General features: G+C 42.1%; 1 protein-coding gene across 2 annotated transcripts in view; it reads left to right on the top strand.

Annotated features, from left to right (window-relative positions):
* Positions 1-7,999, top strand: part of mtss1 (MTSS I-BAR domain containing 1) — a 50,997-nt gene extending 42,998 nt beyond the window's left edge. The window contains exons 10-14 of one of the 2 annotated variants that reach the window (XM_035662821.1): positions 145-223; positions 3,535-3,666; positions 3,984-4,134; positions 4,676-4,702; positions 5,894-7,999. In XM_035662821.1, the coding sequence (XP_035518714.1) occupies positions 145-223; positions 3,535-3,666; positions 3,984-4,134; positions 4,676-4,702; positions 5,894-7,101 (1,597 nt within the window). In that variant the 3' untranslated portion in view covers positions 7,102-7,999. The remainder of the gene's footprint in view (positions 1-144; positions 224-3,534; positions 3,667-3,983; positions 4,135-4,675; positions 4,703-5,893) is intronic. The other variant, XM_035662822.1, reaches the window with a different exon arrangement.
* Positions 8,000-16,853: the final 8,854 nt, after the last annotated feature.

Raw genomic sequence — 16,853 nt, forward strand, 5'->3', positions numbered from 1 at the left:
ACACACACACACACACCACAGATGTAATTGGTTTACTTCACACTGTACTTGTTGTGGTGTTGCTACCAAATATATCATGCTGATGCAGTTTAAAGCTGAATTTTGCAGTTTGTCCTTAAACGTACGGTTTGTGTGTTTTTGTAGTAACTACCAGTCTGGATCAGTGAGACACGTTCCCTCTTTGGACTCCATCAGCTGTGCTGTCGATGGAGTACACATCCAGGTAACACACACATAACACACACACAATACCACACACACACACACACATATCACAGATACAGTGACTGTTTACCTAAACAGTTTAATTCTTTATAGTACAATTAAATAATAAATAGCCGAACTCTTTAGATGACCTTAAATCTTTCTAAAAATAATTGTCACTTTATCTGTATAAAATTATATTACATCTTCATGGGTTGTTTGAACAGTAAGCTTACATTTGAAATACAATATATGGCCAAAAGTATGGGGACACCACATACTTAAGTGTACCTTTTGGTGGGCCACTATGGCTTCGCAACTTCATGGCAACAGTTCGGGTGAAGCTCCTTCCTGCCCAACGCGAAAAAGCCACCGTCCCCAAAGTTCAGATCCATAAAAGAAACTGCGTTTTCCCAGTTTGATGTGGAAGAACTTGACTGACCTGCACAGAGTCCTGACTTTAACCCTATCCAGCACCTTTGGGATGAACTGGTACGGTGACTGAGAGCCAGACCTTGTCACCCAACATCAGTGTTAGACCTCACTAGTGCTCGTGTCTGAGTGGAAACAAATCCCTAAGATCAGAAGGGTGGAGGCTGTTAGCTCACCAGGGTATTGCCCATTGTTTCTGATTCACACGTTCAAGAATAAAACGTGTGTGAATTCTTGAAGTGTGCGCATACTTTTGGCCATGTAGTGTACATCAATTAAACTCTGAGAATTATCTTATTTCAGCCAAACTCAAATAATGTATGCTTTAAAACTTAAATTCAACTACAATGCAAATTCTGTTTAAACATTTATTAATGTCTTAAAGGTACATTTCACTTAAATATAACTCCCACACACACTCTGACCCTTCTGCCAACTCTCAGCACCCCACACCCCCACTTTAAAATGACACTGTTGGCTTTGAGGATCTACAAAATAAAAGCTTTTCACCGTGACGAGGACTACACACACCGCTCTAATCCTCTCCTGTGTGTAGCGCTGCTCCTCCCCCTATCTGCTGATTGGCTGTGATGAAACCGGGCGGTCCCTCAGCGAAGGGAACTCCCCCTCTCGCATCGGTCGTCAGGGCAGCCGTGGTCGCTACGGTTACGCTGCTGGCCATGGCCACCACCCCGCGCTGAGCCGCCGCGTTAGCCGCAGGGATATGACCACCGTGAGAAAAAACTACAACTATTTACATTCCTCCCAACCCGAGCACCGCCCTGTGTTTTTACCGTGTTGTAACCGTTTGTATTCCATCGGCTTCAATCTGACTCCATCTCACATTACCTCCCACCGATTTACCGTTTAAATCCTCATGTTTTCTATCCGTTCACACTTGGCACTGATTTTTTTGCCTCTGGTTTTCACCTTCATGTCTGATTTTATGCACTCCAAATGTGTCAGTGAGCCTCATATATCTCTAATCCAGCTCTGGTTTCATCCCATAAAATCTGGATTTCACTTCTCTGCCATTTTAAACTTCTTAAGCCTGTTCCACAAAACTTGATACATTTGTGTCTGTTCACATGTACGGTGGTTCAATTTGTGTAAGTGTTTGCCTGACTGTACGTGTGTCGTATATTTTCTGCCTTGTCAGTGTCCTCTTTTAACGTGTTATGTCTGTTTGAATTTATAATATGAATCAGTTGGTTGTGTCTTTGACTCACTGTTTGTCTCCTAGTCTGTATTTAACTTACAATGTTGTGGAGTCCTCAATTTCTGCAAATAGTTATACTGTAGCTGCACAGTCTTTTGTATTTACCCTGTAGTTTCCAAACAGACTCCTTCTGAGTCATTCAATTCAATTAATGGTTGATTTTTTTTGTACTTTCGTTCCCTTACTTGTTGAAGTAGTGCCCTAGAGTAAGGCATTTCACCTTTAATCACTGTGGTGCAGACTGAATAAATAGTAGCTGAGTCAAAGTTCAGCTATTTTCTGTCAACTTTCACTTAATTAATAAACATTAAAAACCACTGCGTAAAGCTCAACACTTAAAATGATCATATCTCGACTGATACTGAATGTTTTAGCCAATCAGCAAACGTATACACCAGTACTGATATATCTGAAAAGCTCATATCAGCTGATATATCTTCATTAGTAATCTGCTGATTAATAATCTTTCCTGATCATTAAAATGTAAGAAATTTAATTTGCTCATTTGCTTCAATCAACAGTCTAAAATCCAAAGATATTGAGTTTCAGTATTTAGTATTCACAATGATAGGAAACAGAGAAAAGCAACAAATCCTCACATTTTGAGAAGCTGGATTTGGCTTAAAAAATGATTGAAACAACTAATCAATCGATAAAGAGCTGCGATAAAGTATCCAAAAACCTGATGTTGACAATCAGTATGTACCACCAGACACGTATATCCTGTATATCCAACTCTCCGCATGTGATCACCTCGTCCCGCCTTCGTCCCACTGTTAGATACCTCGTCACATATTTCTCTCCTGTTGTCAAGACACCCACTCTGTCGTGGAATTTAAATGGGTGTTAATATGGCTGTCCGTGGTGTCTTGTCAGTGGTCCCGTGATTGCAGAGTGTTTCCCTTGCCTGTTAAGTCATAATGGAAATATACCAAGTGTGTGTGCTGTAAATTGGAGAGTTTATTTCCAAAGTTCTACAAGAAAGATTTGCATAAATCCAGTAAATCACAATATCTTTACAGTGATTTACTGAAGCACAGACTCTCTTAAAGTGCCTCATTTAGTCAACTGAGAAGCTTTGTGAAGTTACTTAAAAGCACCATTAATGTTGCATGATTTAGCCTTTTTTCTAGTAATGAAACTATATATTTGTGAGTTCAAACGGACTAACACATTTTCATGGGATTTGTTATGGGTAAGAACAATATAAAACACCAGCTCCTTTTTAAAAGCATTTTAGTTGTTTCACTTTGGATCCAGACTCTTCACTTATAGTTATTGTCACCTTGTGGAAACCAGCTCCTACACTTCCACACTTTCTCTTAAATACCTGGTTAACTTGGAAATGTGAACTTTTTCCATTGATACACAAGGTAGAGTTTGTTGCTGGCATGGATTCTTTGTTTTATTGAGAGCCTTTCCCCTTACAGAGACTTATAGAACGGACAACATTTTCCAGTCCTAATCTTTAACTTTTAAATACAAGCTCAAATGTTGTGTTGATGTTAATGGACCAGCAGCCAATGTAGAAATCCTACCTAAAACAGTAAATACATCTTATCTCAAGAGTAATCATTTATGTGACGTGGGACTTCTACGATGGCTCCATGGGATTAAGTTCTGTGTACTTCGGTAACGGTGTTACATTAAATCCACTGTGATTGGTTTCTTTACGACAGGACGCAGTTGGCTCCACCAATCAGCTTGCTGCTGCGGGGAGTGGAGGGGCAGAGAACGGCATGCTGGCCCCCCCACACAACGCCTACACACACCACGGAGAGAGAGCTCGAGCCATGTCTGCTTCTGGGAAGGTAACACACACACACACACACACACACCACACACACACACAACACACACAACAGACACACAGACACACAACAGACACACAGTCAAAAGTCCACATGAGCCACTGGAGGGCAGCAGAGAAGGGGTGCAGATTTCTTCATCACCTTCCTTTTTTTTTTGTTCTTATTTTCTTTCCTTGTTCCTCCTCTCCTCCTCATTTTCTCTCCACTTGTCTCCTCTCCTTCTCTCTTTCTGTAAAAACCATGTGCCTTTGAAAACTTGTGACTGCAATTAATGATAATAAACTCTCTAACCTCGCCTCATCCTCTCTTTCTCTCAGTCGTGCTCGGCCCGGGATCAGCTGGCTCTGACGTTAGGTGCGTTGAATTCAGACGGTCAGAGGAGCAGCAGGGACTCTCTGCACTGTTCCAGCGGCTACAGCACGCAGACCACCACCCCGTCCTGCTCTGAGGACACCATACATACACACAGTGAGTGTACACACACACACAAATAAACACACCGAGAGTACAGACACAGCCATAAAGAATCTAAAACACATTTTTAAATAAATAAGGCTGATTATGTTTATACAAACTGATTTAGAAGATGTTTGGTTTCCTGCTGCATCCTGCAATCACGGACAAAAACATAAGTAAATGTGAATGAGCTTCTGATTACGCACTCTCTAAATATGAGTCTGACTTAAAGGCATACATTGTGATTCAAATAGAAACTAAAGAGGCAATTCAAAAAACAAGTCTGGCAAATGAGACATGAATGTGAACACAAACTCACCCAGGGAGCTCTAACCCTGCTAAATGATCCGTATGACTGAACCTCTCAGCTGCCCTCTGTGGTGTTTTTGTTTTTGGATCAAACTGACTCTGTTGACACGTCTGTCATCTCAGTTATTTACTAGTTTCTTCTGTATTTCTCTGTTACTGGTGTACTGTCTCGTCTCTGGTGCTCTGCTGTGTTCTTTCAGTAGTTTTGTGTTTTCTTGGCTAAACTTCCTTCCTTCTCTTCCAGCTGTAAAGAGAGATCCTCCCCTCTATGGTAGGTCTCTGACTCTCCCTGTCTGTTTATGAGCCTGTCTGTCTGCCTTCTTGCCTGTTTATCTCCCAGCTAAGGTCAGGGAATTGATTTGCATATCATCACATCTGCATTCAGCTTTGCATTCATTTATTGAATCTACTATGAATATGTAAGAACTGAAATTCAAAGATTCAGTAAAGAACTTTATCAGCTTTTGTTGGCTGAGAAGGCAGAAACACTCCAGTTTTGAATAGCAGTCTAATTAGTAAGGATGTCCCAATCAAGTTTTTTGTCCCTGATCCAGATCTGATGCACGAAAGTTTAACTGAATGAGAGCTAAAGGGAAGATGTGGCACGGCAGAGCGAGCACTTTAACCAGACAACAGCCACGTTTAATGTCGTCTTGTTGTTAAGTCATTCATGGCATTAAAATTAATTAGTGACAGCTGATATGATCTGCTAGTTGAACGTTTTAGACACCGGTCTATGTTAATGATGGTTAAAAACCTTTTGCCACTGTCAGTGTCTGAACTTAAACCCATTGGTGCTCCCGCATATATATTCAAAATATCACGAGATTTAGGGCTGCAACTAATGACTATTTTCATTATTGATAAAATGACAGAAAATGGTGAAAATACCCATCGTAATGTCTCAGAGATATTTAGTTACCTGTTAACATTTATAACACAGTACAGCGGCACAACCTGAGTGTGTTTAGTATTAAACGTGTTCTCTGTAGTCAGATTCGTGGTTGTTTAATTTCCCTTATTTAAATCTTCCATTTGTGCAGCTGTTTCTTACTGTTGGTAGCTGACATGCACGACTCTCATGAAATATTTGATAATTCAGCATTAAAATAATGATAGTTGTTTTACGTCATTCCCATGAAGCAACGTCTATTTTTAATTCAGTTACTCAGAACATTACACTGGGTCTGTGTGTGTGTGTGACTTTAGGTAATGTGGTTACATGTTCTCTGTTTCTGTTGGATTAGAGTTTCCACATTGATGCATCCTAATTGTTCTCTCTCTCTCTCACACACACACACACGACCAGTGAGTCACTGATGTGATTATGTGTTCCTGCTGCTTCGTCATCTGGCTGTCAGATGAGGAGATGAAAACACTCAAATCAAATGTCATCAAGATAACAGAAGTCCAGCTGCATGCAGAGCAACAACTAATATCTTCTTTGTCTCTCTCTCTCTAGTCGACTACGAGTCTATCTCTCTCCACGGGGACGCCGACTCCATCTCCTTACATCACCTCTCCCACGGCAACAACCAGTCCGACTTTGACAAGTCCTCCACCATCCCGAGGAACTCCGACCTCAGTTTCCAGTACAGGAAGTTTGCTCAGTCCAAGCGCCCCTCCTCCACTGTCAGCCTATTGGCCGAGCCCGAATTGATGGGCAGGTCGGTTCACCAGCTGCCGTCCCACACGGCAACCATCAGGCGCAAACCGTCGTCCAAGCCGGCGTATCGCAGGGGCACGATCAGCGGAGGGGTTCCCATCCCCATCAGCACCCCACAGGTTCCCCTTAAAGCCTTCGGAGGAAATGGCGGGAGCGATGAGAACGTCTTCACAGCGCCCGCTGCTGTAGGAGCAGGAGGTCTAGGTTACAGTAAACTCTGCACCTCCACGCAGAGCCTCAGTGCCTTGCCTCCCTCCTCTTCCTCCCCATACTACCAGCTGGTCCATGGTCAGATGCCCATACCGGTGCCTGTACCCACTGTACCCTCCCTGCCACCGGAGGGCAGCAGTGCCAAACAGCAACAACAGAGACAGTACCAGCAACAACTACAGCAACAACAGCAAATCAACCAACAACTGAACCATCAGCAGCAACGCAGTCAACTACAGCAGCAGCAGCAACATTATCAGCAACAGTTTCAAGAACAACAGCAACTACAACATCAGCAGCAGCAGCAACATCAGCAGCAGTATCAACAGCAGCAGCAGCAACTACAGCAACAGTTTCAACAGCAGCAGCAACAATATCAGCAGCAGCAGCAGCAACTACAGCAACAGTTTCAACATCAACAATCACTGCTTCAGCAACCCCAGCAACTGCAAAATCAACAAGGTCAGTATCAGCAGCAAGACCAGCAGCAACAACATCTGAGCCAGCAGCAGAAACAGCTTCTGTTTCAGCAGCAGCAGCAGCCGCAGCAGCAGCAGCCGCAGCAGGCCCCGCTCCAGGCCTCTGCTTCCCAGGGAGAGCCCTCCAGTCTAGGCCACAGCACTCACTACCAGCCCCAGGCTCCTCCACCCTGCAGCCAGGACCAGAACCCGGAGCAGCTGGTCCAGGCAGAAGGAGGAGACATGCTGACCAAAATCAGAGGAGTAAAGCTCAAAAGGACCCTCACCAACGATCGCTCCGCCCCTCTCCTGCCCCCTCCGACCAATCACAAATGAGGCTGAACGAGCGATGGTTTTGCTAGTTTAACGCGTTCACCTGAGGGTGTCGGCACGGAGCAAAATCACACACACAGACTTCCTGTTGAATACAGATTGTGGACTGATTATTGCTGGAACTTGACATGTGTCTTACTTTCTTTTCTAAAGTTCTGCTTCCTTTTAAGATGTTTAGATTTTTGTTTTAAACGATTTTGAGACTCGTTATTTCCTGTTGCTGCAGCGACCATCTTTTTGCTTTTCGTTTTGTTTTGGTTCGTGTTTGCATTTCGATTGTGCATAAAGTTTTTGTCTGACACAGTCTTACCCGTAGAACTGTTGATTGTTTTAGTTAGTGCTCACTTCCTGGTCAGATGATCATTACGTGACTGGTTAATTAGCCAGACAGGAAGCTTTTAGTGTCTCAGATCCTCTTCAGACCTGGGTGTGTTTGATTTGCCTGTTGTCTAGAGTCCCAGACGGGTGGGGTTTAGTAATTAGTCCAGTAGCTCCCTCCACTGTGTCACATGGTTGAACCATGCTGTGTGGAGGTTTTAATTTGCTGGCTGTGGGTCAGTGCTGGTCCAGTGTGAGTGGCAGTTCAGTCGTCTGTTCCGGGTCATCTCAAAGAGCCGAACACCGAAACCGACGCTCATGACTCTTGAATAAAACGTCGACGGGGACTGTTGATTGTAAATATGTTCCAACAAAAAAAAAAAAAAAAGCTTTGGGAGCACTTGGGGAGGATGGGTGTTTTGCTTAATGGCATCTTGTTAAAGGTCATTCACTTTTATTGGAACTGAAGATGAGTCACAGTTTTGATTCCCTCACCTTCAAGTGGCAACAGTTTCCTCTACTGGGACGCCAAATGGACGACTGCAGTGTGTGCAAAAGGATTAAAAATGTTACTGTGTGCAAATTCCTGGTTTAATGTGTAAATAACTAGCTGGTTAATTACGAGGAATAATAACGAGAAGACAGTGGTTCATTTGCAACTTTTAGAGGCAACGCTGTTGTTCTAGGAGAAAGCAGACCAGGAACTATGGCTGACATCACTGCTGAGAACATAGCGGGCTATGAGAAGCAGAACTGTTAAAAATGGAGTCAGTCACAGCTGCTGGGGACGCACAGGTCTGTGCAGGTTTGAAGGCAGCGATCATTGGATACAGCCACCCTGTTGGAACATGTAATTGAACTTTCTGCTACCACTTTTTAGATCATTTAATATTTAGAGCCCACACAAGATTAGTGAGGCGGATATCAGCCAATATTTGCTTTTTAACATAAACATAACAATTTTGATAAGGAACCCTTAAATTTGGTTAAGAATTGTGACCAAGGTATGTACTGATTGGACAAACTATGTAATGTAGACACAGTTTCCCATCAACCACATACATATTTGGCATTTCCAGTAAACATTGGACAACATATGTAACGGTACAAACACATTAAGTTGCATCAAATAATGTCTGACTTCTATCAACTGTTGTGAGTCACCGGTAGGAACAATAACGACACTAGAGCCAGAACAATAAATCGGCCGATATGTTTTTATCTGCGAACATGTCGGCTAAAAAAATATGTCTGTACGGAATTGCCGTGTGTTTTAATTGTTTTAGAAACAGTGTGTCCGCTACATAGTTCGTCCATCAAAGAGCACTGACACAATCTTTTTAAATTAGTTTTATTTTTACACTGTAAAATGTCCAGTTCAGTACATTTCTTTGTCACAGTTACGAACAATAACCAATTTAAGGGCTCTTAAACTCTCAGATACCGTTATGGTGTCACTCACTCAGTCCAGTGTTTCAGTCGGGCCCTAAAGGACACATCACATCAAAATCAGTCTTTGCACAGTAAATATGCTGGCAATAAAGTATTGTTTGACCAACAGCCTAAAACCAAAAGATATTCAGTTTACTGTCACATAAAGTGAAATCAGAAATTTCTCAAACTTCAGAAGCTGAAACTTGTTGATCTGTTGATCGGCTATTTGTTTAAGATCAGTTATTTAATAAACCAGTTTAAACTGACATCTTCACACAAAATATCACATCAGTTTTTATATATTCAGCAGGTAGACGGAGGAAGAGCGTTCCTTTGTCACTCTTTCAGCATGATGGCCTTTCGTACCGTTAGAAAACTCCAAATCTCTGCTGACAGGTCTCTGATTTACCCTAGAAATGCAAAACCCAGTGACATTTACTGTTTAAAGTTCACAATAAAAGAACTTTCTGTTTCTCCAGATAGATGATGTTTAATAAAGACACTGCTAGAGTTTGATTTTTGAGTGTTTAAATGCAGCTCCGCTCACTGACATTCTGTTCAGTCAGCATTTGAACTGGAAAAACTTCAACTCAGCAGATTTACCTTCTTTGAAATAGCGGCTTTACAGCCAGTCAGAGTGCAGGACTGTGAGGACTTTGTGTTTGCGTTCAACTTTTAGCTTTAAATGAAACTATATTTATCTACAGAGTTTGGTTGGGCTCCAATAGCTGGTTCTATTTTGGATCCTGGTCTAAGTTGGTAAAATATTTACATCTGTTGATTTGTTAATCTGTACTTCTTGTAAATTTTATCTCCTCGCTATGTTCTCTGTTTCTCTTTTTTTTGTTTTTTTGTTTTTTGGCTGAGATCATGTGTACAATAAGCTGATTCCAGACCTTTCAGCCAGAGCTGATCAAAGCAGCTTTATCAGTCGCTATAAGTTGAGAGGTTAGTCTAAAATCAGCACATTTCTTGAGTCATCATGAGCAAAATAACCCCCCCTCCCGAACATGAGCCTGACTTCAGACTTGAATTATGACGTGAGTGGTTTCAGAGTTGTTAAAAGACATGTTGCCTCTAAAAGTTGCCTGTCGAGTGTCGACTTCATACGATAGGCTGTCAGAGCAGGCCGGGACGCCGGGACGCGGGGCCGTAGCTACTATTGAGGACTGAGGTCGTGTCCTCGGTTGGGGAATTTGGGAGGTTAAATGACAAGAGGAGGAGTTTATCAGAGCTTTCTAAATAATCCATTAAATCCAAAGTCCAAAGATATTTATCTTACAATAGAAGAAACAAACATTTGCATTTGAAAAGCGAGAACCAGAAGAGTTTTGGTGTTTTGCTTAAAGAATGTCTTAAAAGTTTAAAAGATTATAAAAATTGTTGCTGTTTCTGTTGATCGACTCATTTCTGTTATATTTTTAGACCAAATATCTGAATGTGATATTTTTTCAGTAAGACACGAAGGTTAAAATAAAAGTAATTTAGTGTTTTCCAACAGAATTACATACTTGAAGGTGTAGAGGAGGCTATGATGCTTAATGCTGTATATTTTTTTAAATACTCACAAAATTGAACAGAGTTTGGTTGGTGGCTCATCAAACATTTCCTCCATGTGTGGGACTTTATGGCTCAGGACCTCAGTATTTCTCAAATCCTGTCTACGGCCCTGCTGGGAAGCTGCCCAGTAGAGGCCAGCTGCATGCTGGGAAATGCAGTCCAGTCTCTGGTCAGCTGGTCCTGGTCTGTTCTCAGAGAAACCTTTCTGCATATTTAGGAATCTCCTGCAGCTGATTAAAGTGTTTATGTTGATGATGAGACAGAGAAGCTGCCTTCTGAACAGTCTGAGAGCTTCTGATATTCATTTGATTGATTGCTTGATTGGACCCAAGCCCCACAGCAAGTGTGTGTGTGTGTGTGTGTATATATTAGTGCTTCTATTCCTGGGAGAGATCTAAATCTATATATAAAAATGTATGTATACATATCCTGATTGTATTTTTGTTGATTTATTGATCAGACGATGTGATCAGACGTGACAGCGCCATCAATCGTCACTGGTCATATTTTTGTAGAAAAGCTTTAATGGACGAAACCCAGTGAACTTCCTGATGTTTAAGGATCTGAAACCCGATTGGATGTCTGACTGTCGAGAAGCGAACGAAGGACTGAACAGACGACAGACTATGGACGACTTGAACCAACAGAATGTAGAAATGTTTTGTTTTGATGTTCACTGTGGGATCAATAATAATAATGATAATTGATTCATCAATTATGGTGGTACTTTTTTGTGTGTCCTGTATTTGCTGTCACTATCCAGCTGGAACAGTTTACATTTATATATATTTATTTACTAAGGATTCATTTTTCTTTCTTTCACCTTTTTTGGGGACATTTCTAATTTGAAAAGTTGAATATTGAATTTAAAGCAAAAGATGAAAGAAAGAAGTAGCATGATGTTTCATACTGAAGCATGAAACACATCCTGCCAACACCTGGCTGCTAGAATTTTAAATATTTTAGTTTTTTAATTTGTTCAAATGTGGTAAAAAAAAAAAAAAGAACTTTTTTTAGACCAGAACTAAATTCAGTATCAAAAGTATCAAATGACTTTCCAAACTGTGGTAAATCTGTTATCTAGTCTTAGGGCTGCTAACACTATTTACATTATCAATTAATCTGATTATTATTTTCACGATTAGGTTTAGTCTTTAGTAAAGTGCCACAACTTGACAATTTCCTAAAAATCTGCAGATTGCTTGTGTTTTAATCAGATTAAGGTTCAGATACATTCTTTATTGTCCTCAGTGGAGGAATTTGTTTTGTTGTCTGTACAAAGAGGCACCTTCGACATGAATTCTACACACAAACTACACATAGTAATATACACATATCTACACATATAACACAGGGAATAGACTCACAGATGACGTAGACGAGAGGACAAACAAACAAAGACGTGGCTTGACCGACGCACAACGGTGTCTCGACGTGGAGAGTACGGACACAGAGAACACAGAGTATTCAGTTAACTATCACATGACTAATAACTGACTAATCGATACATTTTTCCAGCTCTATATTTAGAGTTGAACATTGTTAATAATGTAAGTACACAACTCAACAAAATGTCGTACATATCACTAGTATTTATAGACATTTTAATGCAGAAATGTTACGTTACATCTTTAATACCTTAGTAATCAAAGGGAGATCAAACAGCCTAATTATGTGTGTGATTTAGTTTCCCAGAGTTGGAAACTAATGAAAGCCCTAAAACAAATGTCATGGCGCCTTTCTCCAAGCTCAGACTTTAAAAACCTGAAATCTGCCTCTCTGCTGTAATGCTGCCATCTGCTGGTCACTCCGAGGTTCGGAAAGCTCTCCAGAGGTTGAGACCGGTCTGCAGGAATACGTGGGTTTAGATTGTGGTTGGATGGATTTACCACTTAGGAACATCCATGAATGGCACTTGGGAACTTGGGCCCTCATTAAAACCAACTAGGACTGCAACTAACGATCCCACTGAGATGGCTGATATGACGTTGAAAAGACGTTTTATAGATGTCTGTTATACATCTGTTTGTCTCTAGACGTTTAGATTGAATGAAGGTTATTTAAGGTTGACAGGTGAAAGTTTAGGAGTAAACGTAGACTTTCCTTCAATGTCTTCTCAACGACAGGTGAGATTTCTCCAGGGTTTAGCTTTATTGTTTAATGTACATCTTTTATACATTGAATACAGATACAGATACAGATTGATACAGATGGCCCATTATACAATTAGGGAATTTGTGTATAAATAAATCTAAATAATATATATTAAAATAAATTGAATTATATTAAATCAAAACAAAACATAATCTGTAAATAAAACTGAGAATATACAAAAACAAAAACAAATGTGTCATCTTCAGCTGATAAACCACCAACTCCTCTGACTCATTCTCCGGTTAAACATCCTCAGATTACTCATAATCCTTAGTGTAATTTAGGCCAGGGTGGGGCACACGCACACACAAACACCAAACTCTTCGGGGGTTATTATGAACGCACTAACCCCAGTGTGACTGTTAGCAGCTAACAGCAGTAAGTTATGATTTGCGCCCTCTGTTATCACGTGTTGTCACTTCGGGATCATCTCTGTGAGTTATCGCCCACGAGAGAAACACAAGCTGCTTCCAGGAGGAATTAAATCACACACACACACACACACACACACACAAAAATCTTTTCTACTGATAGCCTAATTCGGCGTGCACTGCTTCCAGGAAATAGCCACACTCTGATCTGAGTCTGGCATTCATCAAAATAACTATAATAATTCTCTCTCTGGTCTCAGGTCCTCCTTTGTAATTTAACTCGTTCCAGATATCCATTTCACATAAATGTCCTTAAATCTACTTAGAAATCATAGAAAAAACCCTCAGTGATAGTTGTCTCTACATACAAACAGGAACCCCTAATAGCTCATTTGGTATACTTTTGAGGGTGCCAGTTTGCCACAACCCAGACAGATCCACTTTTAAAATACAAGGACGTCACTCTGGACAGGATTTAAATTACAACAGGACCATCAATGAAGAACTGTAGGCAATTGCAGCTGTATGCTGGGGGGGAGGTCTGGATGAAAAATAACGCACATTCAACAGGACTAAAATTACCCACCTCCCAGAAGAATTCAATCCTGTGAGAACAAATTTTATTCAGGTAACGGTGCGTTTCACCGGTTGTCTTTCAGTGGTGTCATATCCACTTTTGTCTATCAGACGCTGTCATAAGTTGACTTTTTATCCAGTTTTAAGCCACATTTTTACAATACGCTTTTTAGATCCTGGTCCTTTTAACTATAGATTTTAAACTGGATCTCAAGTTATCAGAGAAACAAGCTTTTTAAGGTGAAACTGCTTTATTCAGTGTGGATAATTCGGCTACCGGTGAAAATCCTCCTGAGCGATGAACACTGAAGGAATCTAACGTGACATAAAACCTAGGTCCATGTATGCATGATAACATTTTGAGATTTGGAATCAAACTTTGACTTCTTATCTCTGGACTTTCATACTTTTGATAATAATAAGAACAACAAGAAGTAAAAGTCCAACAATATCCAGGACCACTGCATTGTGTCAGAGGTTTTTTCAGGATTAAGGTCAAAGTTGAACGTATCTAATATCAACAGCAGCTGGCGAGAGACTAAAGGAGTGACTCATCCGTCTCCTTTTGATCACAACAATGATTCAAACTTTTTTATTCAGCCTCTTCTTTCTGCTTCTTTTCTTCCCTCGTCTGTTCTTTCTTTTCTTCACCTGCTGCGTGTGAGTCATCTGATACTCAGGGGCAACAGGTGGATGGCAAGGGACTACGGATTACACACACACACACACACACACAAACACACACACACACAAACAAACACGCTTCCATCCAGTAAATCAGATGTTATTGTGTTGACATCAGACTGTTTACAGGCCAGTAGAGTCAGTATGACTTTTAAGAGAGAGACAGACAGAGAGCGAGACAGGTAAGTTGGTCCACATCAATGGCGCTTAGTCATTGTTACATAAAGAAACACACACACACACACAGTTGCTGTCACAGCGGTGAGTCAGACTAACCCAGATACTGAAGGACACAAACTCTCTCCGTGGCAGCTGCTCGTTGACTCAAAGCTCACATCACAGTGACTCTGCACAAATGTGTGTATGTCAGGTGTGTTGCGCCAGTGTTGCACCAGCTGCAGTTCCCCTCTGCACCACCAGAGGGCACAGTAGACCACAGCAGAGGCGTCTTTAGAGAAAGAAGAATTACTTTATTAATCCCAATGGGGGAATTCTCTTTTCTTTTCCACCCACTGTTTACACATGGAACACACTCACGCACACGCTTATAGACATGCAAATGTGGAGAGATGGTGGAGTGATAGGCTGCCACGTAGCGGGGCTCCGGGAGCAGTTAGGAGTTAGGCGCCTTGGCTCAAGGGCACCTCGGAAGTGCACAGAAGGTGGAACTGGCACCTCTCCAGCTACCAGTCCACACTCCATACTGTGGTCGGTGCTGGACTTGAACCGTTCACTACCAGAATGTTTCCTCCTACATGGAAACAGTTGTGTGTCTTATTTGTTTCCAATAAACTTTCTTTGATTTCTAGAAAATGTGTCCTGGAAAGCTTCAAATGTGTCCTCAGCAAAGAATGTCTGGCCCTGTTCACACCTAGCACTGACAAGCATTTGGGGCGGGTCAGTCACAAGGAGACAGCTCTAAGTACGTCAGCTCAGACCTGGTGTTAGAATGCGGCTCCACACGCGCCTTGAGTGGCCTCTTGTGATTGGGTCTCACTTCCCCGCTCTATATGCAGATACATTCTTGACCTTTACCCTACTCAGAACTGTCAACTGAATGTCCATTACTGTCCATTTGACTGTTCAATACAGAGATTGGAGTGTCCTTTTTTTTCCGTTCAGTGGCACACTCCTATATCAACCTACATGAGTTTCATGTTTTACCTGCGTTGTCAGGAGAGACGCTCCGTGGTGACCTGGGATTTCATAACTCAACTATGAGCACACTTTCACTTTCTCTGGCTTTGTGGAAATCTTGAAATGAAATGTCTTTACCGCCACCGAGGGTTCGGCATTGGATCTTATATCTGCATGCCTGGGGAACAGATAATAATAGTAATAATACATTTTATTTTTAAAACACATCCTTTCAAAACATAAGTTGTAAGTGCTTCATATAAAGAAACAAGGAATTCCGTCCTGATTTCCTCAGGTATCAGGTGGCCGACGTTGATCCTCCTGTTGCCCTTTATGGGGACAGTGGGTGCTACAAGAAGATGGGGAAGTCTAGGCTGAAGGCCAGATTGAGTGGGTGGCCGAATATCATCGTTGCTTGGACGTCTAGCATTTCATGCGTCATCTGGCAGTGGGATGCGCCACAAATGAAATCAGCTGTAGCCCACTTTCATGGCACGGATATGAGGCTGCATGCTGTGGCAGAGTTACGTATGCTGCTTGGCTTTAGGACAGGTTGCTGACAGGCTGCTTTATGTCCCCCAAAAATACGGCAGCAAAGAGGCGTGTCTGGGTTCAAGTGGTTCGCCTGCTCAGTGGCTGCCGTCTTATTGAGGGTATCTTTGTGAGGCTGTGCCAACATTTACACAAGCCCCAAAATAAGTGGCACAGCACAGCACGTCACATGGTCTCCCATTCTGCAGGACTTTTGTTCAGTGGTGATAAAAACGCAGCAAACCACCGTTCAACTGGTGAGGTAAACCAGACCACCCTCACTCTGAAGGGTCAGGAGGTCTCTGTGCTTCCACAAGGTGTGCAAACCTTTCGGGACGGCCAGGGGCAGGTGAATTACTGTCCCCTGCAGCGCCAAAACCTGACTTTCCTCCACAATATCAACATCCGCTGCACACCTACAACATGCCACCAAACACAGCTGGGCAGGCAAAAACCAGATTCTGGCAGATCAAGCCTTCAGTTACCTCCACAGAGCCATCAGCCCCCACCGTTAGTCTCATTCCACCTACATCCAACTCCTTCGGTGCAGCTTCCAGGTACCTCAGTTCTGCCAGGGACAAAATCTGGACTGAGGCCAACAGCACTACAGCCACAGCTGTTTTGTCTGGTGTCAGCTGCAGTTGCTGACGCTCCCCAGTCCTATCCTCGGACCAAGTGCCACCAACACTGACTCTGACACTCCTGCCAGTGACACAGCTGCACAAGTAAAACCAATACGATCGGAAGGTCACATTTAATACTTCAAGGAATTGCAGTTTTGCACACAAGAGACTGGCCATAGCCAACAAAAAGACATTGTCCAAACACTCTGAATGTGAGTTTATAACTAAGAAAACCTTTCTAGTTGAGACACTAACAGGACAACTGACTGACTGACAGTCTGTCTGGTTCCCTGCTGTGTGAGACATTTTTATTGGGCAGAGATCCCAGAGCTTCAGCAGGGTCTGAGGCTCTCTGCAGTCTGCACTC

The sequence above is a fragment of the Morone saxatilis genome, unplaced genomic scaffold (genome assembly GCF_004916995.1).
Source record: "Morone saxatilis isolate NCDOM2014 unplaced genomic scaffold, NCSU_SB_2.0 Contig18, whole genome shotgun sequence".
In the NCBI taxonomy this organism is placed as follows: Eukaryota; Metazoa; Chordata; class Actinopteri; family Moronidae; genus Morone; species Morone saxatilis.